The following is a 25523-nucleotide window of genomic DNA, read 5'->3' on the forward strand; positions in this document are numbered from 1 at the left end:
TGCTGCATCTATTTCCTGTGATGAAACATTTCATCCTTCATTAACTTGCTGTGTAAAGACTTTTTTCCTAATCTTGTCACTGTAGTGATTGTGATTGTCCCAAGTGATTTTATAAACCTCAAAAAGCATCCCTCATCTTCCTGTGCTCCAGTGAAAAAAGTCCCAGCCTATCCAGCTTCTCCTTATACCTCAAACTCTTCAGACACGAAAAGTTCAGGTAAATCTTTTCTGAATTCGCTCCAATTTAACAATATCCTTCCAACAGTAGGGTAACCAGAATTGTGCACAGTTCTCCAAAATGTGCCATCATTCTTTATTTCTGCATATTTACCACACTATTGCTAATGCCACTTTTTAAATTTCATCCAGTAAATTTGGAAAGCTGGTGGAATCTAGCGCCCTTTTGACTTCTATTTCCTCCTTGGTGTGCATCTCAGACATCCAAATGAACTTGTGAGCTCCCAATTCATAGGACAGCAGCTACTTTTCATTCTTGCCGAAAAAGGTTAGATTAAAATATCAAGTGCATAATTAATAAAACACCTAATAATATAAATCCTGGATTTACAATTTAAAAGTATTACTTGTGCAACAGAGTAACAACACAACAAAAGCAGCAGCAGCAAAGAGCCTTTAATGAATAATAATTTACTGACTTAAAGTATTGGATGTGACACAATATACAAAATTTGTTATTGATTTCTTAATGGGATAATATAAATTCAACATAGAATTTTCTTATAATCAAATACTGATTACTTTTCAAAAACACTGCAATAACGATGTCACAATCATTAATCATTGCTTTGTGAACATCATAACACATCAGATAAGGCACTCGCTGATAGCCAATGTCTGCTATAAGATTAGTAAGGAACCAATTTTAAAATCCTTCGCATAAAATTGAAACAGTATATTTCATATAGGTGGTAATAAAGTTTAAAAGTTTAGATGGCTGCTCTTTATTTTATTGCCCGACATAAACATTTTCATTGGGGTGCCAATTTTCAGTCAGAGAAAAATTCCCCTTTTCATTTTGAGTATGGCATTGCAGTAATACTGCATAGAAGAACTTTAAAGAACTGATGGTAAATGAAAAAGAATGTATTTGGAACAGGTTTGTGTATTTTGACAAGAGGTAACACAAGTTAGCATTCTGAATCTTATATTTTTAAAGGAACCCTGCAATGGAACCATGTTTTCCTCAACATGCATTTAATTATGTTCCAAGTAACACAGCATTGCATATATGTATTTAACATTAAAATAAAAATTTAATGGTTCAATCAACATTTGTTGATTCACAAAACACATCTATCCCATCTATTGTTGTAACTTTAAAATTAAAGTCTTGAAATAGCTATGAAATTCATATTTCAAACTGCAATTTTATAGTGTCCTTTCAGCCTTTCTTATGTGACACAAATAAATGACAAATTTTTGATACTGGTTTAGAAGTATTCAGAGTTCATTTAGTGCGTTAACAAACTGTGTCATTTCAGCATTTGCTACACTGACAAATTCAGCAAAGGTGTTTTGTTCTACAACTGAGGCAGGTCTAACAGACACACATTTAAAAAGGTTTCTTCTTTGGTCATAGGTTCCCATGCATCTGTGTGCTTGACCTCTGATCAGCCTTGGAAGGTCACGGTCCTGAAATAGCAAATACAAGGCTTGACATATCAACTGGCATATTAGTATTCAGTAGGAGGGGGAGAAAAATCAAAATGCTTGGTGTGCTACAAGTCTTACAGCATTCAATGTTAATATGATAGCTACAGTGGACCAAATACAAAATAGAAACTACTGCCAAGCACTATAATTTATTCATTAGAACCCAAGCCAAGGTTAAATAAAATTTATAAAGACTCAGTTGGCATAACACATCTATAGAATGAAACAACTAAGAACATAACAAATTTTGACACGAACATAAAATTTTGGAATTGAACGGCATTATTGTCAAGGCAGTGCACTCTTAAGTTGTTCTTAAGCAAAAATTAAGTAAAGATACAATACAAGCATGTACCAACACACTGGTACAATTTTCAGTATCAAATTGGGAAAATCTCCAGACTAGCCCAACCTCTCTCAGTAAAAAAGTACAATTTTCACTCCAGTGAGTAGATAAGAGTTGTGCCAGACAACTTTGGAATATGAAAATAAGCAGCTTTTGGGGAATGGTGAGAGCCAAGGGAGGTTGGAGAGAAGGCCTTCCCTGATTCTTTAGAGCTTAACTACATTGACTTATAAGTTTATTAGTCAACCTACCAGTAATAAATATATAAGTATGTTCAGGAATTATTCTATGGGAAAGGTTGTAGTTGATGCTATTGTATTATCACTGTGTTGAATATGAAAGTGAAATCTAAAATTGAGATTGGAGATGCAGTAAACAGGTCAATAGCTGCCTGATCAAAACATGAAACCATATTAGCTCTGACCTCACTAACCTACAGAGGGTGGATTTAGGATGATTGTGTTGTGTATGAAAAAGCATGTGTATTTTAAAAGTAAAACTTTTGCAAGCTAATGCTTTTTGTCTTGTGACAAATTGAGTCGTGTGGCTTCTAGGAAATTAAGGTCTTCCTGTATGGCTTTAAGTTTAACAGCACTGATTATTATTGAGAATATTTCTTCTCTCTGCATGTCCATTCTGTATGTCAATACAAATACAGAAGACAATGCACTACCTGACTGCATCACCTAATATAGGAGTGAGAGAGAAGGAAAAAATAGCCCTTGACAATCAAAAAGTGCCCCTCAAGAGCAGATCTCAAAATAAAACAGTGCGCGCTGCAGGGTAGCATAGCAAATAGATCACATGATTATGAAAAACATTCTGCAAAAACATTTTTTTGTTTCTAACGAAAGTGAAACCAAGTCCATTGGTTATTTGTGACTTTGCCTTTTTCTTCCATACTTGATCATTATTGGGTGAATGGCAGAAAAATAAATGGTTGAGAGAATGTGATGGGGTTATACAATTTATCTGATTGCTGTTATTTCAATTTACATAAGAACATGACATAAAGAATGTAAGAACGAGAAACAGGAGTGGGCCATTCAGCCCCTCGAGCCTGCTCCACCATTCAATATGATAATGGCTGAACTCTTCTTGGTTTCAATTCCACTTCCTGTCCTTCCCCATAACCCTTTAACCCATTATTAATTTAAAATCTGTTTACTTCCTCTTAAATTTACTCAATGACCTGGCATTCATAGCATTCTGGGGTAGTAAATCTCACATATTCACAACCCTTTGAAAGTAGCAATTTCTCGTCTGTTTTAGAACTGCTTCTCTTTATCCTAAAATTTGTGGACTTCCATGGAACTGCAGAGATAGACTATGAGAAGCCTGGCTACCTGAAAACCAGCAATGTTCAAAAACTGGCTATTTACGTAATCTTTCATACATTAATTTTAGAATTTTTAGAATTAGAATTCCTACAGTGTGGAAACAGGCCCTTCGGCCCACACCGACCCTCCAAAGAATAACCCATTCAGACACATTCCCCTATCCTATATTTACCCCTGACTAATGCAACCAACCTACACATCCCTGAACACTATGGGTAATTTAGTCTGGCCTGACCTGCACATCTTTGGATTGTGGGAGGAAACTAGAGTACCCAGAGGAGAATGTGCAAACTTCACTTAGACAGTCGCCCAAGGCTGGAATTGAACCCGAGTCCCTTGTGCTGTGAGGCTAACCACTGAGCCACCGTGCCACCCTCAATTAAATAAGTTTAATTGAGCTAAACTTTTAAAAATTACTTGGAAAATTGGTTAGGCATTGCATTGGTGCAGTGTGGCTCCAGACTAGTTGCCAATTTTGCCACTTAGTGCTTCATTCCATGCTGTGTTCCAAAGTGACCTTTGATACTACCTGACCTGACCCAAACAGCCCATGGCCTGAACTACCCAACCTAAGTTCAGAAATATCCAAAATCTGGAACAGCATCAGTATCAAAGGTGCCAGATTTGAGATACTGTTTCTACAGAAGATTATTTACATATAAAATTACAACAGAATTGGCAATACAGAGTGGACACGCAGAGAGAAGAAATATTCTCAATAATCATCAATGCTGTTAAACTTAAAGCCATAACATACAGGAAGATGTTAATTTCCTAGAAGCCACACTACTCAATTTGGCACAAGACAAAAGGTATTAGCTTGCATAAGTTTTACTTTTAAAATACACATGCTTTTTCATACACAACACAATCATCCTAAACCTACCCTCTGTAGGTTAGTGAGGTCAGAGCTAATATGGTTTCATGTTTTGATCAGGCAGCTATTGACCTGTTTACTGAATCTCCAATCTCAATTTTAGATTTAACTTTGATGTTCAGCACAGTGATAATACAATAGCATCAAATACAACCTTTCCCATAGAATACACAGAATTTTTTCACAGTCAGAGACCACAACTGCATTGTGATCAGTGATGTATCAAAATTGCGAGGGAAATATTGGCATGATAATTTACAATACTAAGCGCTGATAGTAAAATACAACCAAAATAAATGGAAGTAAGATTTGTGGACAGGAAATGTGGACCATATGCAATTTTCGTAACATATTGCTGAGGTTTTATGTTGTCAGTGATATTACCTGGCAAATGCTTTACATGTTCATGATAGTTATGGGTATTCTATTTTAATGTAGGCACTAGGCAAATGTCTCCATTAAAGTGCCACACAAAAGTATTACATTGAGCATATTAACTTTCTACCACCTAACATCCACCAATATTCAATCATTATTTTACTGTTCTCTTCCTTCCCTTAAACCCAATGAATATGTCAGATGAAAATTAATCTTAGAGAAATTTTGCTGAGCAACATTCAATTAGATATTTCTTGGAGAACAATAAACCTATACTGTATGCATTACCAGCACAGAATGTTTGAACCCTATAAGAAAATAATATCCTGTTTCAAAACTATACCTCATTTTATGCCTTACTGGTCTGAGATTGATGCGGAATTGTAAATAATAACAGATCACCTTTTCAGAAACTGTCACAGCTGTGAAGAAGTTGGGCTAAACTAGTGATTTTTAAAAAATAGTCATGAGAAAATGTAGTATATAACATAGGTCCATAGAATCAACTGCAATGATTTTACACCGATAGGGCAAATAGTTGACTGAAGCATAAAAGTGAATGGACTGCGAGATAACAGAATTATTTTTTTGAACTTGAGTTTAAAAGCATGGGTAAGTTTGTTCAGCAGATTACTTTGGGGATGATGTTCGTCTCATTTCACATGCAAAACTGGTTGACATTTTTTATCAGTTGTAAATTCATTCGCTATGTACCAGGAATTGGGTGTCTTTTTTTTTCAAGTTTCATGGAGGGTTTCTCTGGAAGGCATAGCAAGTTTTCTTGTCCAATCACCCAAATTCATCTCACCAACTACGTACTATGCCTTTAGGGCATCCTGCTTTCTAATGCCAGCCTAATTTTCCTACTTTCTGTAGGCAGAGGTACTTGCCACTGTTGGCCATCCAGAGATTCTTGGTGCCCACACTATATTTAAAAAGTCATTGAGCACCCAGTCAAATTCTATCAGTCTGAAATTGCCTTGCATCATTCATCATATTTGCCCTGAACATGGCAAGTTTGGGGAGACTGGTGGCCCACTTTACAGGCTGAAGGCCCTGGTGGACAAGGTGATGCAGAAGTGGTTCATCCTCTCACCACAGGACCAGCAGAAGATGCAAAAACACCAGAGCTTACCAATGTGGTTCAAGATTGCCATCCAGGTCAGTATGGTCTCAACCAGCTGGTGGAATACTCAGCACTGCTGCAAGAAGGTTAGTGATATTTTCTGCACTACCAGACTAAATGCCAGCGTTTTTTCTCTACTGCCTCACATTCACACTGGGCAATATCTTATTGGTGTTTGAACATGGTTATGACTAGATATGTGGCAGAATTAGGCAACAAATTCACTGAGGCACATCTTGAAGTCAGAACAACTTTCAGTATCTTTTATGCTTTTCATAAGTGGCGTTGGAGATGCAATCTGATGGGAACTGCTGGTTAAATATTTTGTTAATGACACAACTTGTCTCATTAACATTCAGCCTCCCATCACCTTATTAACTTACTAAACAAGCTAGACATTGAGAAAATATGACAAGGTAATCAGAGCTAGCAGGTCATACAGAAGACAAAAGTGGGAGGTGCTAATATTACCAATGGTGCAGGGTGGAAGATGTCCTGAGGATGTAAGCAGGCAGCGCAGAGTCATGCAAGATTAGTATTGTCAGAGTTTGGGGTCAGTGATGGCCAATATGTTACAGGCAATAATGAGACTGGGAGAGTATGAACTTTGGTGGATGTAGCAACAGACAGACTGTGATATACCAGAAGCAAGATGGCTGCACTTACATTGTAGAGTGAAGGAAGACATTTGCCTTCTTGCCAAACATGACACCACCCCAACTCTGCTCAACCCAATCATCCCCCATACATCTGAACAACCATAAACACCATCACCTACCTGGTACCCTTCCCACATGGCACCCTAATCATTTCCCTGGCATCCTGACACCGAGCTCACCTGGAACCTTAAACTCACACTTACCTGACATACTTATTATTCCATAAGAGTTATCAAAATGGTTGTCTGTGCTACAGGACAATAAATCTCAGAATACAACTACAGCCACATAAAAGGGGCGTAGCTTGACTTCCCAATTATCCTTGACTGTGAAGAACTTGCTAGATTTGAGGTATACTCTGCACTTCTGAGGAGCTGTAATTAGAAATTCCTGCCAGAAATTCAGAACTCTTTCTTAATGTACAAAGGTATAACCAGAGAGACAATCTGACTGGTACTCTCTCTACTTGGTAAATCTGGCCTATTCAGTCAAAGTATACAAAATAAGTAACTGGTAATGATTCTCTAATATGCCCAAGTATCTGATTCCTTTGTTTGCTCATTCCTTCTATAGAGGGGCTTCCCAAAATGGGATTTAAATCCTGAGTGGGTGATGAGCTCAGTGATAGCCTTGGCTGGTTGTGAAATTAGAACAGTTGCTGCCTATTCAAACAGACCCCACTCTCACGTATCTAACTGAGGGGTTGCGCCAATTTTCAAACCTTGAAATGGGGTTTATCAAGGGAAATTGTTTGGGAAGCACTGCATTGTAGAATGATAAGAAGTAACAGTAGTTAATGCCTGTTAAAGGCTCCAAGATTTGTTATGGTTACATAAACAGCACTTATAATTCTGTACTGTTGCATTAAGTTGGGAATCTCATCCACTGGAACCTTACTGCAAGAGCACTATACAAAATGTGGCATATGTCGAACAGGAATATTTGGTTTTAAAATAGACTAAACAGGAATAATTTGTGACTTTCATCTTTATTCTCTGCCTTACTGAACAGAAGATTTGCCACTAAAATGTTACTAAAATTGATCAACTAGAACTGCAGACACATTTTGCAGAACTAAAATTAATTCATACAATGCAAACTGCAGGAGATGGACTTTTATTAAAAGATCCAACATCTTCATACATAGCATGCAGGATAACAGCAGTTTCTTTTTCTTCAGTATGATGCACCACCCTGTGGTCCAATTAAAAAATTACAGCATCTCTGCACTCCGTATGCAATCACATCCTAACAATGTAACTGAATGTCATAAGAATGGATGAAGTTAGTCATTTTTAGTAATCTCAACATTATTCTGCATGGCATATTATTTATTTTTTTCTTCTCATGTATAGCACTTTATATTTGTCAGCATTCATTTTCATTATTCCGACCATCTACATCAATTTTGCAACTCCTCCCACAGTTGTTAAATTGCCTCTTCTGATTCTAATGTCCTCTTATTTTGGTAACACGTGCAAGTTGAACTACTTTTCAGTGTGTTTTTGCATTCAGGTAATTTGTGAGAGACCAAATGATCTAAGTATTGAACTCTGAGACATTGTTCCTAACATCATGATTCATGTGCTTTACTACCATCCTTGAGTTTTTTTTCAATGCCTCAAATGTCAGAGTGACACCTAATTCAGGATGTTCCCTGTCTGCATCAGAAAGCAAACCCCCTCCCTGACATGATGTCACATCAACCTTGCCCGCCTTCCAAATCCCAGCCTCCCATCCCTCTCCTCCCTCTCTCTGGGCTCAGAGCTCATTCCACCCTAAAATCTCAGGACTTATCATTCTGGGGTAACCATGATATTGCTCATTCTCCTTTATTCATTCCTAGCTGCACCCACTACTGAGCCCTGGCACTGTCGGGATATCATAAGGGTGGAACTTCTTTCACTGAGGGACAAGTCTTACTTTCGATCACATTAGTCTACCTGCACTATAGTATATCTCTCGGCATACTGACCTAGATTTAGCCTTCAAGCAGTTCACTCACTCATAAAATGCAGCCCTATGTTTCCTCGATTGTTTGCATAAAGCTGGCCTTCAAATCAACTCCCTATAACAAATTCTATTATGTTACAAGAAATGGAAGACTAATGTTCGAGTTGCAAGTGTCTTGCTTTTTTTTACTTCGTACAGACACCACATTAAGCTGTTCCCAAACTCTCAATATCTTTCGAATGCACAATTATTCCTTTATTATGATTCTCAGCTTCACAAATTTCTTCAACAGTCTCATTTTAAATCATTTTCATTTAACTTATTTCTCTCATTTACCTGTTCAGAGATGTTATTACATATCTCTGGAGCAGGTGGGACTTGAACCCAGGCCTAGTGTCTTTCAGAATTCTACCATCCTTCCCAGGGGAATTATTTGTTCAGAGCTTGATTAGCCTGACAAGGACTTCCAGCTTGTTTATAACAAAGTCACTGATTTTATTTGAGGCTTTTTTCTTAAAACAGAGCTTGTTGCTTGTACCTTTTATGAATACTTGGAAAAGTACTTGGTCAAACCTGTTACATTATTTGTGTTCATCTTTAATTTTGCCCCAGCTGCTTTTGTGGGTACATTTAAGGGCAGCTAACACCTTAAATGCATTATCTGGGCCGACATGACACCAATTTTAAAGTTCACTTGAGAATGTAACTTTTGAGTGTTCTGCAATTTACACATGAAAGAACTGAAACCAACATGTTCATTCGAAAAGATGAGAAACTTAAACAATCCAGGTCTTTTTTAATATATAATTTCAGTTACATCACGCTGTAAACTTTTGCTATAAATTCTGTGTCTTACGATCTTATACTTCACAACCACATGATGAAGGAGCAGTGCTCCTAAAGTTAGTACTTCCAAATAAACCTGTTGGACTATAACCTGGTGTTGAGATTTTTAACTTTGTACACCCTAGTCCAACACCAGCATCTCCAAATCATTCGTAGGATATGTTCCTCTTCAAACATTTGATTCATTTAAGACACAGGTTTAGTTTGAGCTTGTTAGATTTCAGATGCTAATGGATGCTTTGTCAGATATGCCTGAAGCGCTCCAATTATTTAACCCTGTCTCTTCAAAGACACCTCTTAAAGTACACCTCTTTAACCAACATGTCTTAATCTCCCTATGTGGCTCAGTGTCACATTTGATCTGATAATACTCCTTTAAAGTACCTTGAAACATCTTGCTACATTAAAGACACTACATAAGTGAAAATTTTGTTTCACAATTGTGAATGCCCCACGGTAAACTTCACTCTAAGTTTCCTCTCAGCAATGTTTTTCTTTCTTGTTATATTTCTCCTGTTTGTATTTGGCTTAATGTTTTAATCCAGCTGTTCTTGACCTTACAGTATATGATCATTTCTGTGCTTGTGCTGCCAACTACTACCATATAGTGGCTGAGGTAGTTTGCTGCCACTATCCATTACATTGACTGGTTTTAAAGCCTTACTTGGGTCAGTGGTAGAGGAAAACACAATCATGGCTTTTAATGAAAAGCGGTTTTAGTCTTAAACAAAATACAGTTGTTTTGCAAGACACCAATCAGGTATAAGTTACATTAGTAAGCTAAATCTTGTTATTAAAACAATTCGGAGACTGTTGGATACAGGGTATTTGCTTTATAAGATCCTATGATTTCTGCCTTTGACCCCCAAGTCTTTATAACATCATCAGATTTGATGGATTATAATGCAGTCTCTGACATTAGTCCTTTTCATTCTACTCATGTTTAATTTTTTCCTTTTATTTCCCTTGGTTACTTCTTTTAAGTTATTCCTGGGACTTTGGGGTCTGGTAAGGCCAGCATTTGTTATGTATCCAGAATTGCTTTTGAGAAAGTGATGGTGAGCTATCTTGTTGAAATTTTGCAGGCAAACTTACAGTACTGTTAGGGAAAGAGTTCCACAGATTTGGCCCAGCACCCATGAGGAAGAAATGATTTATTTTTATGTCAGGATGTTGTGAGACTTGGAGTAGACCTTGTGGATGGTTTTGTGTTCCCACCCATGTTCTTACAGGTGGTTGAGGTCACAGCCTTGGAAGGTGCTTTTGGAGAAGTTTTCACAAGCTGCTTCAGTGAATCTGACAGATTGTACTATTTATTTTGGTTTATTTCAGGTACCCCTTTCCTACCACCCTCCTCCTTTTGTTACCTACTTCAAAGGTGTTCTCTTTCAACTTAATTTCTTTCTTTTACAGCTATCACTTTTTGGTTTTCCTTTTTAAAAAAAATCCAGTTATTGATCAATCTGTTTTCCCAGATCCCATTGCTTCTACTGTTTCATTCAAACTTCACATACAATCTGCAGTCATTTTGCTTTACTTCAGATGCATTTTGAGATCTTTGTTATATATCAATAGTCTGAGGTTTATCGAGTTAAGAAGAAATTTTGTAGAACTTTATGGAGTATCAGAGGACTAGAAATGACTTGTGACATGAAGAAATTCCATGCTGGTAGTGTTTCAACAGGACTTAACATTATGGGCTACCATATTTACCATTTCATAGAACACAGACGGAACTGAATCATTCCTGTCTCTCAGAAGAAAGTTTTTGGCACTTTGCTCTCCAGCTCTGACAGCAGAATCCAGGGTAGCTGTAAGATAAAAGATTGTGCAAATTTAAAAAGGGAAAAGATTAACATTGTGCATTTACTGATTAGCTTGGTTGTTTCTGACAGTAATTAACAGCTTATTCACATTTAAATATTTACAATGTTCATTTGGAAAAAAAGGACAAATAAAATGGCCTGTATTTACAAATTGAGAAACAGGGAAGTACATAAATATCAATTCAATTTATACTAGCTGAAATGAATTAATTACATAAAAACTTTAAAAATGCTCAAACTATAAGCAGTCAATATTGGACACAAAGATATTTCAATATTCTAGGCTTAAGATACAGTTTTGTTTTAAGATAAGATGACACCGAAACTAGCAATGCTCACCATTATATCAGGAAATTGAAAAACAACTTCTAGAATTCTCATATGAACAATTAAATATGATATCCAGAAATCACTGTCAGAGATATAACATTGCTCTACATGGTACACTCTTATAATCATCAGTCTGCAGTAAAATAAACAATATGATGTGCACTAAGATACATGCACACTCTGATCATCCTTGGAATGTAAAAAACAATTCATAGCTCTCTACCCTGTAGTAAGCTATCTTCTTCAAACCCTTTTCCCTGTCTCATCTATAAAGTCCTCATGGATGTTTTTGTGCCTGAGACTTAAATCATTCTTTTAGCTGCCCACCACTTTCCTCCCTTTCCGAAACCAATTGAGCTAAACAATCCCTAAGGAATCGGAAGAATGCTGTGAAACTTGAAAGGGTTCAGAAAAAATTTACAAGGATGTTGCCAGGATTGGAGGATTCGAGCTATAGGGAGAGGCTGAATAGGCTAGGCCTGTTTTCCCTAGAGCGTAGGAGGATAACGGGTGACCTTATAGAGGTTTATAAAATCATGAGGGGCATGGATAGGCTAAATAGACAAGATCTGTTCCCTGGGGTGGGGGAGTCCAGAAGTAGAGGGCATAGGTTTAGGGTGAGAGGAGAAAGATATAAAAGGGACCTAAGGGGGAACTTTTTCACACAAAGCGTGGTGTGTGCATAGAATGAGCTGCCAAAGGAAGTGGTGAAGACAAGTACAATTACAGCATTTAAGAGGCATCTGGATGGGTATATGAATAGGAAGAGTTTAGAGAGATATGGGCCAAGTGCTGGCAAATGGGACTAGATTAGGTTAGGATATGTGGTCAGCCTGGACGAGTTGGACTGAAGAGTCTGTTTCCATGCTGTATATTTCTATGACTCTAAATAGTTCTCAACTCGTGGGTAATGATCTCATCCACCCTGCTCACCCAACCCCACACCCCGATGGAGTCACAGAAAAAGCATTTCTGAGCTACCCCTCCTCTGAAAGGACAATGGTGACCATAAAGAGATTCTGTCTGGATAGTCCTCGATCCAATAAATCTAAGTCCCCAAACAGCAAGATTCAGATACTGATAACTCATTCACATTAGGAAGCACTTTTAACGGGGATTGTAGTATAGTCTCAGGATGATCATGCACTTACTTCATGGAAGCAGAGGCAGGCAAGCACAACACAATCAATGATTGAAAAAGGGGGGAAAAAAAAACAAAATAGTCAGATGGCTTATCCAGAGAGGTGAGTGGCATTGAATCTGACCAAAAATCAGCTGAGTGAGCTTCACAGAGAGTTTCCCTTCATAAGCTCTAGTGAGTTCTCTCATGCAACTCTCCACTGATCACTTCATTATGCATTCAACAAACCCCTATCCCATCTATTCACGCTATTTTGTGCTCACTAGTAGTGGAAGTACTTGATGCTGCTGGGCCCTTCAGAAATGCACACCTCTGGCACCATAGTCCCAGCTAGAAATAGCCCTCCATTTCTTACCAGACTGGTAACAGAGGTGGGAATGTAAGCCAAGTTCGGTCCCACCTCCCAGTCCCTGCCTTGAATGGGAAAATGCAACCCTTTCGCGGCAGAAAAGATCCAGTTCTCTTTGCTTTGATTTCTGTTTACTTCTTTCTCTCAGTTCACTATCAGTGCTGCCCATTCTTCTACCATCTTCAAATCTATTACATATCCTCCATATTTTCTTCTCTACTTCCCCCTCACTTTATTGTGGTACAATATGGCATTTTACAATGCAATTTATTAGAGTAAATACAGTTACTTGCCACAGCTTCTGTAGAAGCAATTCACAGCAAGAGAGAAATGGAATACAGATATGGAATATGTATTCATTTAGCACAATTTACATTCACAGGTTGTCCTAAACATTTCACAGCCAATGAATTACTTTGGAAGCATTGGCATGTTATAAAGGCATGTTCGACAATCAATTTTGTGCACAAGATCTATCAAACATCAATGAGATGAATTAATCTACTTTTCTGATGCCAGTTAAGGGATAAATGCTGTCCAGAATACTGGCAGAGTGCCTATCTCTTTGAATAATGCTATAAAATATTTTACTTTCAGTTGACAGAGCAGACAAGGTCTCTGCTAACATCAAATTCAAAAGATAGTGACTTCAACAATGTGGGTTTCCTTCAGGACTGCACTTAAATGCCAGCTCAAATTATGGAAATTGAAGCATATTCTTCTGAAACATAGCACATGGTTTCTCGAGTTAAGGGGGAGCCACAAGTAGAGGTTCTGCTTTAAATTAAGGAACTCCAGTCAGGAATTACTACCCTTTAAAAACTTACTAACTTTGTTTTTCATGAAAAGAAACTTAACTATCACCAATCTCATTAAAAATATAGAGAATACATATTAAAACCATAATTAAAGCAGTATACTTTGTTAAAACAATTATAGATACTCAGGAACATCAAGAACTAAAGAGTCTTCATACTCATAAAATTACAAACAATAAAAATAAAATGAGTTAACCCAAAGCAATGTTTTTCAAAAATGTCTTATTTTGAACTATGACTACTACTCACGATTCTAAATTGCCATTGTTGCACAATCTTTGGTATCATATAAAGTAGCTTGGTGAAGAATCACAGTTTTTTTTACCTTCAGTTTTATTGATTTGTTTTCCCTTATTATAAACATAACCATCTGCAAATTTGTCAAATAACAGCAATTTCACTTAGCAGATATTCGCTGATTACATTTTTATTTAGCAATTCTCCGGTGGGTATAATTCCTCCATTCCAAACAAATTTAAAAAGTGTACAGCTAATAGTACAATTGCCATTTTACTTAATTCCTTTCATCTATCTTCATTAGGTAAAACTGAAGTTACTGGTGAGAACAAACCAAATTAAGTACTAATGAAGTATGAGTAACCTAGTCATGAAAATCCAAAAGATTTAATAACACACATACAAATTTATTTTCCTAGTTCATTTTATTCTTTTTTATCATTCTGTCATTGGATTCAAAATTGCATTCTCTCACAATATATAGCATGAGTAAGAGTATTTTTTGAGCAGGTTCACACAGATCTTTGCTCGCCTTTACTCTTGTCTGTGTGTTTAAAGTTATTTTTAGCTGAAAATGTGTTGCTTGTCAGGTCCACACCCCCCTAACCAACCCAACCTCCACTCCCGGCACCTTCCCCTGCAACCACAAGAAATGCAAAACTTGCGCTCACACCTCTCCCCTTACTTCCCTCCAAGGCCCCAAGGGATCCTTCCATATCCGCCACAAATTCACCTGCACCTCCACACACATCATTTACTGCATCCACTGCACCTGATGTGGCCTCCTCTATATTGGGGAGACAGGCTGCCTACTTGCGGAACGTTTCAGAGAACACCTCTGGGACACCCGGACCAACCAACCCAACCACCCCGTGGCTCAACACTTCAACTCCCCCCCCACCCCCCCACTCCACCAAGGACATGCAGGTCCTTGGACTCCTCCATTGCCAGACCATAGCAACACGATGGCTGGAGGAAGAGCGCCTCATCTTCCGCCTAGGAACCCTCCAATCACAAGGGATGAACTCAAGATTTCTCCAGTTTCCTCATTTCCACCAACCCCCCCCCCGCCCCCCACCTGTCGCAGTCCCAACCCTCGAACTCAGCACCACCTTCCTAACCTGCAATCTTCTTCCTGACCTCTCTGCCCCCACCCCCACTCCAGCCTATCACCCTCACCTTAACCTTCTTCCACCTATCGCATTCCCAATACCCCTCCCCCAAGTCCCTCCTCCCTACCTTTTATCTTAGCCTGCTTGGCACACTTTCCCCATTCCTGAAGAAGGGCTCATGCCCGAAACGTCAATTCTCCTGCTCCTTGGATGCTGCCTGACCGGCTGTGCTTTTCCAGCAACACATTTTCAGCTCTGATCTCCAGCATCTGCAGTCCTCACTTTCTTCTAAAGTTATTTTTATTCTGGCTCATTGTTGTTGCTGTGCTGAGTTGCTGACCCCGAAACTTTTTCTTCAGCAAAGTTGGTTGCATCTATCTCAGTAACATCACCCATCTACACCACTGCCTCAGTTTATCTGTTGCTGAAACTCCCATCCATGCCTTTCTTATCTCTAGGCTCTATTCCAATTCTCCCCTGTCCTCAAGTGAAAAGTTCTCATTGTTATTTTGAAATTACTCCACAGTGACACTGCTGCCTATCTCCAATAATCATATAGACAAACCACTTACAATAAATTTGTTTTTTTTGTGAAACACTATTTGAAACATTATTAAACATTGTATTGTCATTTTCCTGAAAGTCAGCTGGCAAAGGGTGAAACTGAAGCTAATTTTTGTGATTTTATAAGTATTGGAGTTATACAGTATAAGTATGCACCTCATAATTCAGCAACCAATTTCAGTCTGTATCTATATGTAGGCACAAGTAAATCCCAGTTATTGCTGACTAGCTGCATATCATTAAACACAATTAACAGTCAATTAAAATGTATGCATCTTGGGTCAATCCAAATTTAGTTATATAATTTTTTTTCCTCCAACCTGATCTTGGACTAACTCAGAAGATACTTCAGCATTTCAACACAGATTCTAGCGATCACTGACACGTTACGTTACAATGCTCTCGTCAGATCACTTTGTGCAGCGATATACATATCTCACGTATCTGCAAAGGATACAACTCAAGGATATTTTCTTAGTGCTCACTCACACTGCACTTGCTTGGAGTCTCACAGAATCTTTGCTTTGCCTTGCCTTTTAGTACATTGCCACATCAGTTATAACATACAGGATCACAGCAACTCTGGCTCATCTTGTTTCGTAAAGGAGACAAAAAGTCAGGCAGCTCGCTATGGTTGTCAGTACTGAACAGACAAAGGGTTAGACATTGCTCTAAGGCACCAGGCTACATCAATGACATATCTAAATCATGTGTCAGTAGCTTACATGGTAAACACACTACATGTGCATCAACCAAATGGCCTAATCTGAAAGCCTAAAAGGAACTATACTTAATCAAGTGAAGGAGTACTATAGCCAGTCAGTCGGTGCTGCCACACTCAATCAACAGCATCATTCAATCTCAGTCGAAGTTAGGCCACAGTCAGTTGGGTACTTGGGTAATCAGGGTATGAAAATCCATGCACTTTCAGACTTGAGATTGGGCCTTGGTCAGTAATGCAGTTCAAGTCCAATCAGCCCAGTGCGTACAAATAAGTCTGTCAAGGAACTGTAGAAATATCAGTAAGGGGACTCAGCCCTGCTCAATTGAAGTGGTCCTCAAGTTAGTCCAGAGGATTAAGCCTTGGTAAATCCTAGGGTTTCGGGCGGTAAAAATAAAGTGGAGTTATCAGAGAGTAGTCCATACTGTGTCAGGGAAAGTGGGAAACTTAATTGTGGGGATTGGAGTTGTTACATTGAGGCACAGAGCGGACTATGACTGTGAAAGGTCAATTCTAAATATAAGGGTGGGATCTAATGTAGAATGGGAGGGTATGAGGCACTGTGGGAGGATTCTTGCAAGTGACCAACATTTTGGTTTCAATGGGGAGGAGAGTAATTAATTGTGTATGCATGGTAATAGATGAGACCAGGGGTCGAGGAGGAATATAAGTGATATAGAGCGGCAATTGGTTGGATGGTAATACGGGGACCCTTAAAGCAGATGAGGTTGATAGAGACAGCTACACTAAAGGATACGAAGAGTTGGTGGGAGGGTGAGGGGGATATTGACATTCAGTTGGAGCCTGGAATTTACCCAGTAGTGCCATCTGGATAGCATGCATTTTCCACGAAACTAAACTGTACAATATGGATGGAAATTTGCTGTGACTATATTCAGAGTAGGCAGAGCAACATTGTATTCTGCTTGCAGGGGCAGAGTTGACACATTTGCACTACAAGACAGAGTTTTGTTGTGAACTGAGGATCCATCCTTAACTAAGTACATATTTCCTTGTAAGGCACACAGGTAATATGAATCTTTGCCTCCAAAGACATGTGCACTCATGAATGATCACAGTCTCATCCACAACAAAGCCCAAAGTATGGAACATGTTTATAGGCAAGGACCTATTTACATAGCATCCACATCAATTTTGGACTCAGTGATCTCCTCACTACAGTGTTGACTTGGCTGCACTTGCGAACGTAAGTGATCAATGATTTGCAAAATTTGTTACTATCCATGATACTTTTCAGAGATGAGCAACACCATGCAACTATAATGTCTATACTCTTTTGGATATATGTAGAGGCAGCTAAATTGACAGTTGATCGTATCATAATTTTAAAGTGCATATGTATTTACAGAATGTGGAGGTACCAGTATTGGGCTGGGATGTACACGACACCAAGCTATAATCCAACAGGTTTATTTGAAATCACAAAGTTTTGGAGCGCCTCTCCTTCATACAGACTCACCCTCCGCAGCTGCAACCTCTCTGAGTCAGGGATCATAAGCAGGGGAAAGGTGAAGGCACATGGAATTTTCCTGAGGAGAGATTTTTGCTATTTCTGTTGTGGTTTCTCCACTGTCTGAGTGCCTGATGGCACCCTTCTTTGAAAGGAAGGGGTACTTGATTGAGAGTGAGGAGCCACGCCAGCAATCACATCCCACCTCTTCACTTGCTGCTGATTCTGAACCACACTGCTGTACACCATTTTCTCCCACAATGATCTCACTTAAGTCTTCCTTTTGTCTTAAAGTGGTTAGAAGAACCATTAGTGGTGATGCAGGAATGGGAAAGGTGGTGAATTGTCCCACTGGGAATTGCAAAAGGCAGGAAAGGTTAGTACTTTGGAAGCATGAAGTCGGTGACACCATTGAGTGGAAATGCCATATGGAATTATGAGAATGGGAGGTCTGAGGCCTTTTGGGGAAGGTGTTTGCAGTGGTAGGGCTAGAGTGAGTAAGAGGTAGCAGAGAGAAGATTATGGCATTTACCCTTGTGCATTGCAGAAGATCATTAATCTTTTTTCTACATTGCTGGGAATAGCACTGAACTGAGTGCTAACTCTGTCCAAACTGGCAACAGTTGGTGTGTGGCCTTCTTTGGTGGTCCAAACGAAAGGGTATGATCCTTCTCTCCATCACCCCATCCGCTAGGATCTCCAGGTCCCAGTTGGTGGACCTGCTTCACTTTCTCAGTCATGTCCTTAGTAATAACAGTAAAGTAGCATAATGCAAAAGCCAGTTTCTGGCTTACAATATTTGAAGTGCTGTGAGGTGGGGTTTCAACATTATGCCAGAAGTGTGTATGCCAGAAGGCCCCAGCAGTGGCAAGCACTTCCACCCTGTGAATTCAGGTTTAAATACCTTTCAGCCCATAGTTTCTAGCTTCTAATAAATTTCAAAAAGTGGGTAGGAACAAGTTTGATGTCCAGCTACAAATAACAAAGAATCTCTTGCAGGTAAGTTAGACTAGTTGAAAATTGTTTCTAGTTGATACTTGATAATGCCAACGGTCACTACAGGTCATAGTCTTTTCATTCAGATAATTTTATAGGTAAAATTCAGTTAGTTTCCATGCCCATAGTATGTTGTGCAATAATATTCAAACCAACACATAATAATAGTAGTATGTTAGCATATGTCATTACATCCGCTAATTCATACATTAAAATCAGGATTATTATACCAGGGTAAAAACAAGGACTGCAGATGCTGGAAACCAGATTCTAGATTAGAGTGGTGCTGGAAAAGCACAGCAATTCAGGCAGCATCCGAGGAGCAGGAAAATCGACGTTTCGGGCAAAAGCCCTTCATCAGGAATAGAGCCATCTACTGTTGGATAAAAATTGTTTTATTTTGTCCCTTTTGAATGTCATATTACCTCCCTGACATTAAAGCAGTAGGTTATCTTAAGAGGATCAATTCACTCATTTAGTTAAAGTGTACGCTTAATGGCACAGGTTTAATCCCTGTTCTGGCTGTGTTAAATCTTGGGGCAGCTTCTGTTTCTTGCTCCACTGTAATAACATGACATTATAAAACCACAATTAACAACCCTCAGACAAAAAGCACACCAAATCAAGATTTGGAGATGCCGGTATTGGACTAGGGTGTACAAAGTTAAAAATCACACAACACCAGGTTATAGTCCAACAGGTTTAATTGGAAGCACTAGCTTTCAGAGCGCCGCTTCTTTATCCTCCACAACAACCACCTGGTGAAGGAGCGGCGCTCTGAAAGCTAGTGTGCTTCCAATTAAACCTGTTGGACTATAACCTGGTGTTGTGTGATTTTTAACCAAACCAAGAAACAGACAGAACAGCTGTTGGCCTGAATTTATGTTATTATAATTTTACATTAATTTACTTTATTTTTAAAAGACTGCTTTTGCTATCGGTCAGAAAATCAAAGACTAATAATACTCTGATAATGTAGAGTAAAGGATTAACACTCAAATACGTAAGTAGTAAGCTATCAGTCATGACGCTAGAGATCAAATGATGGAGAGAGTCGAAAGATGTTACTGTGTAGACCTTGTGCCAAGTTTAAGAGTATATAGGGCTCACAGAATGCTCAACAAACAACCACCTTTAACAGTCCTGAGACTTCAACAACCTCTTTTAAGCAATATAGAATATCCAATATTTTCCAAGGGTAACACTGTAATAAAATATGGTGACACCAAGTAAGACCCAGCAACAGGACAGAACTGGGTGAAAAATCACCAAATGAACAACTCAGTGCCTGAGAAGCAGCTAATACTACTGTGATGATGACAACAAAACAACAAGGAAAGCAAGCTTCAAAAAGGGAAAGCAACAGAAAAGACCTTATCATTATCAAAATCTTTTGAGCACATGGAAGACTCACAACAAGCTGAAAAGTGGCAGAACCAGTACAGGAGATTTACTAGATATAGAAGTTCTTCAGGGTTGGGAACCAAATCAAATAAAGGCCACATTGTGGGGACATAGTGGATGAGGTTTTAGCAAACTGGAGATAAATGGAGAAACTGTTACTTACAAAAAAAGGTTATTGGAGCTGTTGATACGCAATCAATATTTGGCAAAACACAACTGTAAAGACAGTAATACTTAGATTAGATTACCTACAGTATGGAAACAGGCCCTTCGGTCCAACAAGTCTATAGTGACCCTCTGAAAAGTAACCCACCAGACCCCATTCCCCTTACCCTGAATTTACATCTAACATTATGGGCAATTTAGCATGGTCAATTCATCTAACCTGCACATCTTTGGACTGTGGGAGGAAACCGGAGCACCCGGAGGATACCCATCCAGACACAGGGAGAAAGTGCTAACTCCACACAGACAGTTGCCCAAGGCTGGAATCGAACCCTGGTCTCTGTGAGACAGCAGTGTTAACCACTGAGCCACCGTGCTGCAAAAATAGCCAGGGGAGAGCGTAGGTTCATTTACTGAACAGTTGTATCATTAAGCAGAACAGAGAATACAGGACTAAAAGTTGACCTAATTAGAGCTTGGATCATGCCAGACTTTAGAAGAAATCCAACTGGATTTCTTACAAGCGAAAGAGGATTTGATTTTAAAAGTGGTGAAAGTAACAGGACAAGCTGAATCAAGGAAGCAGACTAAAGTCTTTATTTGAGGCAATAGTGAGGAAATTTGGAAAACACTATTTCAGACAGTATAATATGTTAGGCATAAAAGTGAAAATGCACTAAAGTTGAAGTGTGAAGAAAGAGCCCTGGATGCCATTACACAGTGTTCAGTGTAGTGGGAAGAAACTGCACCAGGGTGAAGACTGTCCTGTTAAAAATGCAGAATACGGTGCCTGAAGAAAGTTTCAAAATGACCAGTTAGTCTGTCATTATGAAATTATTTTAACCCCAGAAAATAAACCCCATAGGAAAGACCAATATTCAAAAGATTGAACAACGAGACAGCAATGAAATAACATTCTTAAGACAATTAAGAAAGTCAAAAGGGACATATGGGAATGCTGACATACAAGTAAATGAGCACAAATGAATTTTAAATTTGATATTGAGACAAGTGTATAAATCCTCTAAGATACAGTAAAATGGCTGAATAAAAAGACACTCCAGCCATCCACCCTCTTAACTCTAGAAACTGGGAGCTGTCCAACTTAAACAAAAAGGACGACTGACTGTGAGACTGTTTTCATCAAGTTATTATATGTGATTAAAATGTTCTATACTGAACTTTCACTGATCTCAACCTGATTTACAAGGTTGATACAGTGAACTACTGGGAAAATTGAGACAGTTTCAGAACTGCAGTCTCATATTTGCAGAGTGATCTATGGAAGCAAAGGACAGTTTACTACATAACAAAAAGAGAAGATGCCAAACCAATTTGTCTGATCATACCTGCACCCACTTTTGAGCAAAATGCAGCATGTAATTGAGACAATTCACCAATGAATGATTTCACCAGTGACAAAGCCAACTGTGTCTGGAGTGAAACCAGTTTCAAAATTGAATTAATTACTAATTTGTGTGAATATTACACAACTGCATAAAGATTCAGACAGAAATCCACTCAATGGCATCAATGAATGGCACAGTTAACCAACAGACACCATTTTCACCAAATGTAATGCAAACTGTACTTTCTGGCAACTCCCACTGCAGGAGATAAATAAACTCTTCGTAATGTTTATCACATTTGAACAGCATGACTAACTGTTTACCCACCTGCATTACTTTTGCATCTGAAATATGCCAAAGGACAATGGCAAACATCTTAGAATAATTAGAAGACTTTATTTGTCACATGCATAATATTCTAATTGTTGATTCAACCAAAACCAAATACAAAGAAAGAGTTAGAGCAGTACTACAAACATTAACTAACATTAAACAAAAAACGTGCGATCTCACAATCTATTATCAAGTTCTTGGGAGAAGTTGTTCAAGCAACAGGTATTATAGCAGACTCGCAGAAGACCAAAGCAGTCAAAGAGTTTCCCTCACCAAGAGATTCATAGGAATGGTTAAACAAATGGACAAATGTTTACCACATCTTTCACAAATCCACCACTGAAACAACTCCTCAGACAGGAGGAATGAAAATTCGCATGTCCTTTGAGAAAATAAAGGGAATGATTCTCATTAGAAATTCTTTCTCATTATTATCCTGAACTATCAACCATTTGGGTAGTGCTATCCCAAATCCAGAAAAATGGAAGATGAAGACTAGTTTACTGTGCTGTAGCTTGTTAACAGAAACAGAAGCAAAGTACACTGTGATCAAAAACAATGCACTAACATTAAAAAAATTGATTATGTTTTACAGATGTAATTTGCTATCGAACAAGACCATCACTTCGTTAAAATCCAACAAAATTGCAAAACAGCCATTAATGATGCAAAGATTAATGAGATATGACTTTATAGTAGAATACATTTGGTGAAAGTAACAAACTACAGTAAATATATTGTCAAGTATGCCAGTTGAACAACCAGAGCAAGGAAACAAGAACTTTATCAAAGGAAAGAAGTGTTCATATATGAAGATGTTTTCATATATTTGACTACCAAGTACTTGCCTGCAACAGGTATGAAGCTACAAGCGCAGAATAATGACAAGGTGATGAAATTTTGTTCATACAATAAACATATTCTGCTCTGAATTGGGGCAAGATATAGAATAAAGGGCTAATAATGAAAAATGCAAACAATGAGTTGTCATTAGCCAATGCTGGCATTTATTGACTATCCATAGTTGCCATTTGAGAAGGTAACAGTGAGTTGCCTTCTTGAACTGCTGCAGTCCATTTGCTATTGGTACACTCACAATATTGTCAAGAGAGAGTGAGTTCAAGGATGTTGACCCAACAACACTGAAGGAATGGTGGTGTATTTACAAGTCAAGGATGTGAGTGGCTTTGAGGGAAACTTGCACTTGGTGGTGTTTTCCTTGTCCTTTGTGAAGGCAGTTGGTGTAGCTTTGGAAGAAGTCTAAGGATCCTTGGTACATTTCTGCAGTTCATTTCATAGATGGTACACAGAGTTGCTACTGAGCAGTGATAGGGGAGGGAATAAATCTTTGGCGTGTAATGCTGATCAAACTGGCTGCTTTTACCTGGATGTTGTTAAGTTTCTTGAATATTGTTGGAGGCTTACTCAACCAATCAAGTAGCGCCTTAAAGCATCTACCTCCACCACCTCAGACTATAAAGGTTCAAGATAGTGGCTCATAACCTTTTCAGGACAATTAAGAATACTGGTCTGGCCTATGATGCCCATACCCTGTGAACAAATATAATAAGTTATCCCATAAACATCTATAATTAGCACAGAAAGCTCCTGGTTTCTGTTCTCCACCAACTCTAATTCCTCAGTGCATAGTAAATGGGTACTTAGTCAGCAGAAACCTTAATCTCAAATAAGTTTACACACATTGACAGGAGGTTTGAAAAAGAAAAATGGCAATTCCTTTTAATTTACTAAAGAAGATTGCGTAAGAGTTATTTGAACAAATTTAGAAATGCATACAGTTTAGCATTACACTTATCAGTCCAAGTGCACCTTTATCTAGACCAATAGGCTGTTTAGTTTTGTAGATGCTGCATTGTTTGGTTTCTCAACTTTAATATTTTTGCATATTTAATTTGACGTATGCAGTCTTCAGAATGAGCAAATAGTCTTTAAATTCCAGCATCACAATGAGACAGACTATGCATCTGATTCATACTAATTACAATAAAATCATGATCTATGCATGGAGATATTAAACTTTGATTCAAGCACAGCTCAAAAGCTCAGTACATTAAATTGCTAACGCACTTTAGATGCCTGACTACACTCTATACATTCACCTTTCTGGTGAATTCAGATTAAAATTCAAATGATTAACTGTTATTTTTTGGCACAAATGATTGCAACTGGTCTATTTTTGCCCAGCATTTATATAATCCATATTTCAAAATAAAATTTATACAGAAACTAGTCATGCTAGTTTGACTAGAATGAAAAGTAAATCCACGTACATACCAATGACTTCAAATAGCAATGCACATTTGTGGTTATACTGAGTCCAGTGTTTCATGCCTTCTATAGTTGTGGTCACAATACGTAATGAATTATCCGGTTGCAGAACTCTCATGGGTACTGGTTTTGACTTCTGTTTATTTAAAAAGAGGTAAAGGTTCAGCATATGCACCAGCACAGAAATGTTCCTGAATAGAGAATGTAATAAACTTACTGAAACAAAATTTCTATTCCATTATTTCTAATTTTGGAAAGGTGATAGCCAAATTTTGTTGATAAGAAGGGGATGGAAACCCACAGATTGGCATATAGGGTTTAACGGGCCATGGAGGTTGTGTTTGGGGTTGCATGCCTTGTCAAGGGGGTTTTGGGGGGATATACACTGGCAGAGGGCCATGAACTTTGTTTGAGTAGCATACTTTGGCACAAAAGACATGAGGAGCAATGGGGTTAACTGGAGAGTGCATACATTGGCATAGCTGTAATGAAAGGGCCATCAAGGATTGTTTGGAGAGGGTTACCTTGGTATGGGGGCAAGAGGAGCTATACAGCATGTTTCAATGGGACATACTGCCATGAGGGAATGAGGGGCATGACTGGGCATTGAGTACATACAGAGTTATATGGGAATGAGGGATGGACAGTCTGTTTGCATTCTAACTGGGAACAAGTCTCAGTGCATTGAGGTGGACCTTTTAAATAGCCAATCTCTGTAGCCAGTAGTCTCTATAGCTGCTTCCGAACATATTTCTGCATTGATTGGCCCAATTTCAGTTGCAGCTTTCGCTCACCATGATGACTGAATCTTCCTCAGCACACCTTTCCGAGCTGGGGATTTTACCAACTCCTGCTGCCTGCTTTGAGGATGCAAGTTCAAGCTTGAATCCCAGCCCTCTGCCAATGTTAATTTCTCATCAATCATTTGACAGTGTACAAGAGCCAAGTTGGAAAAACATATATTTTGTATCCAATTGTCCACAAAGATTTTTGTTGAAAGATCCTTTCAGTATTGAGTATTCCTGGACACCACCTTCCACCACTCCCCCATCTAAACTATGACATCATACTCACAATATGAAAGTACTGCAAGTCAAGACTGCTATATTAACTCTTAAGAAAATAGGTATTTGCTCATAGATATCACAAAGATATCTCTATATTTTTAAAAATCTCCCCTCTCTTGAACAAGGCTAGACTCACCTGGCGTTCATCAGTC

General features: G+C 38.5%; 1 protein-coding gene across 1 annotated transcript in view; it reads right to left on the reverse strand.

The window, feature by feature from the left end:
- Window positions 1–637: 637 nt before the first annotated feature.
- Window positions 638–25523, reverse strand: part of spata22 (spermatogenesis associated 22) — a 49312-nt gene continuing 24426 nt past the window's right edge. Inside the window, exons 7-9 of the mRNA XM_072589185.1 lie at window positions 24311–24440; window positions 10913–11010; window positions 638–1653 (exon numbers count right to left, since the gene is read on the reverse strand). Coding sequence (XP_072445286.1) covers window positions 1462–1653; window positions 10913–11010; window positions 24311–24440 — 420 coding nt within the window. The 3' untranslated portion in view covers window positions 638–1461. The remainder of the gene's footprint in view (window positions 1654–10912; window positions 11011–24310; window positions 24441–25523) is intronic.

The sequence above is a fragment of the Chiloscyllium punctatum genome, chromosome 19 (assembly GCF_047496795.1).
Source record: "Chiloscyllium punctatum isolate Juve2018m chromosome 19, sChiPun1.3, whole genome shotgun sequence".
Lineage (NCBI taxonomy): Eukaryota > Metazoa > Chordata > Chondrichthyes > Orectolobiformes > Hemiscylliidae > Chiloscyllium > Chiloscyllium punctatum.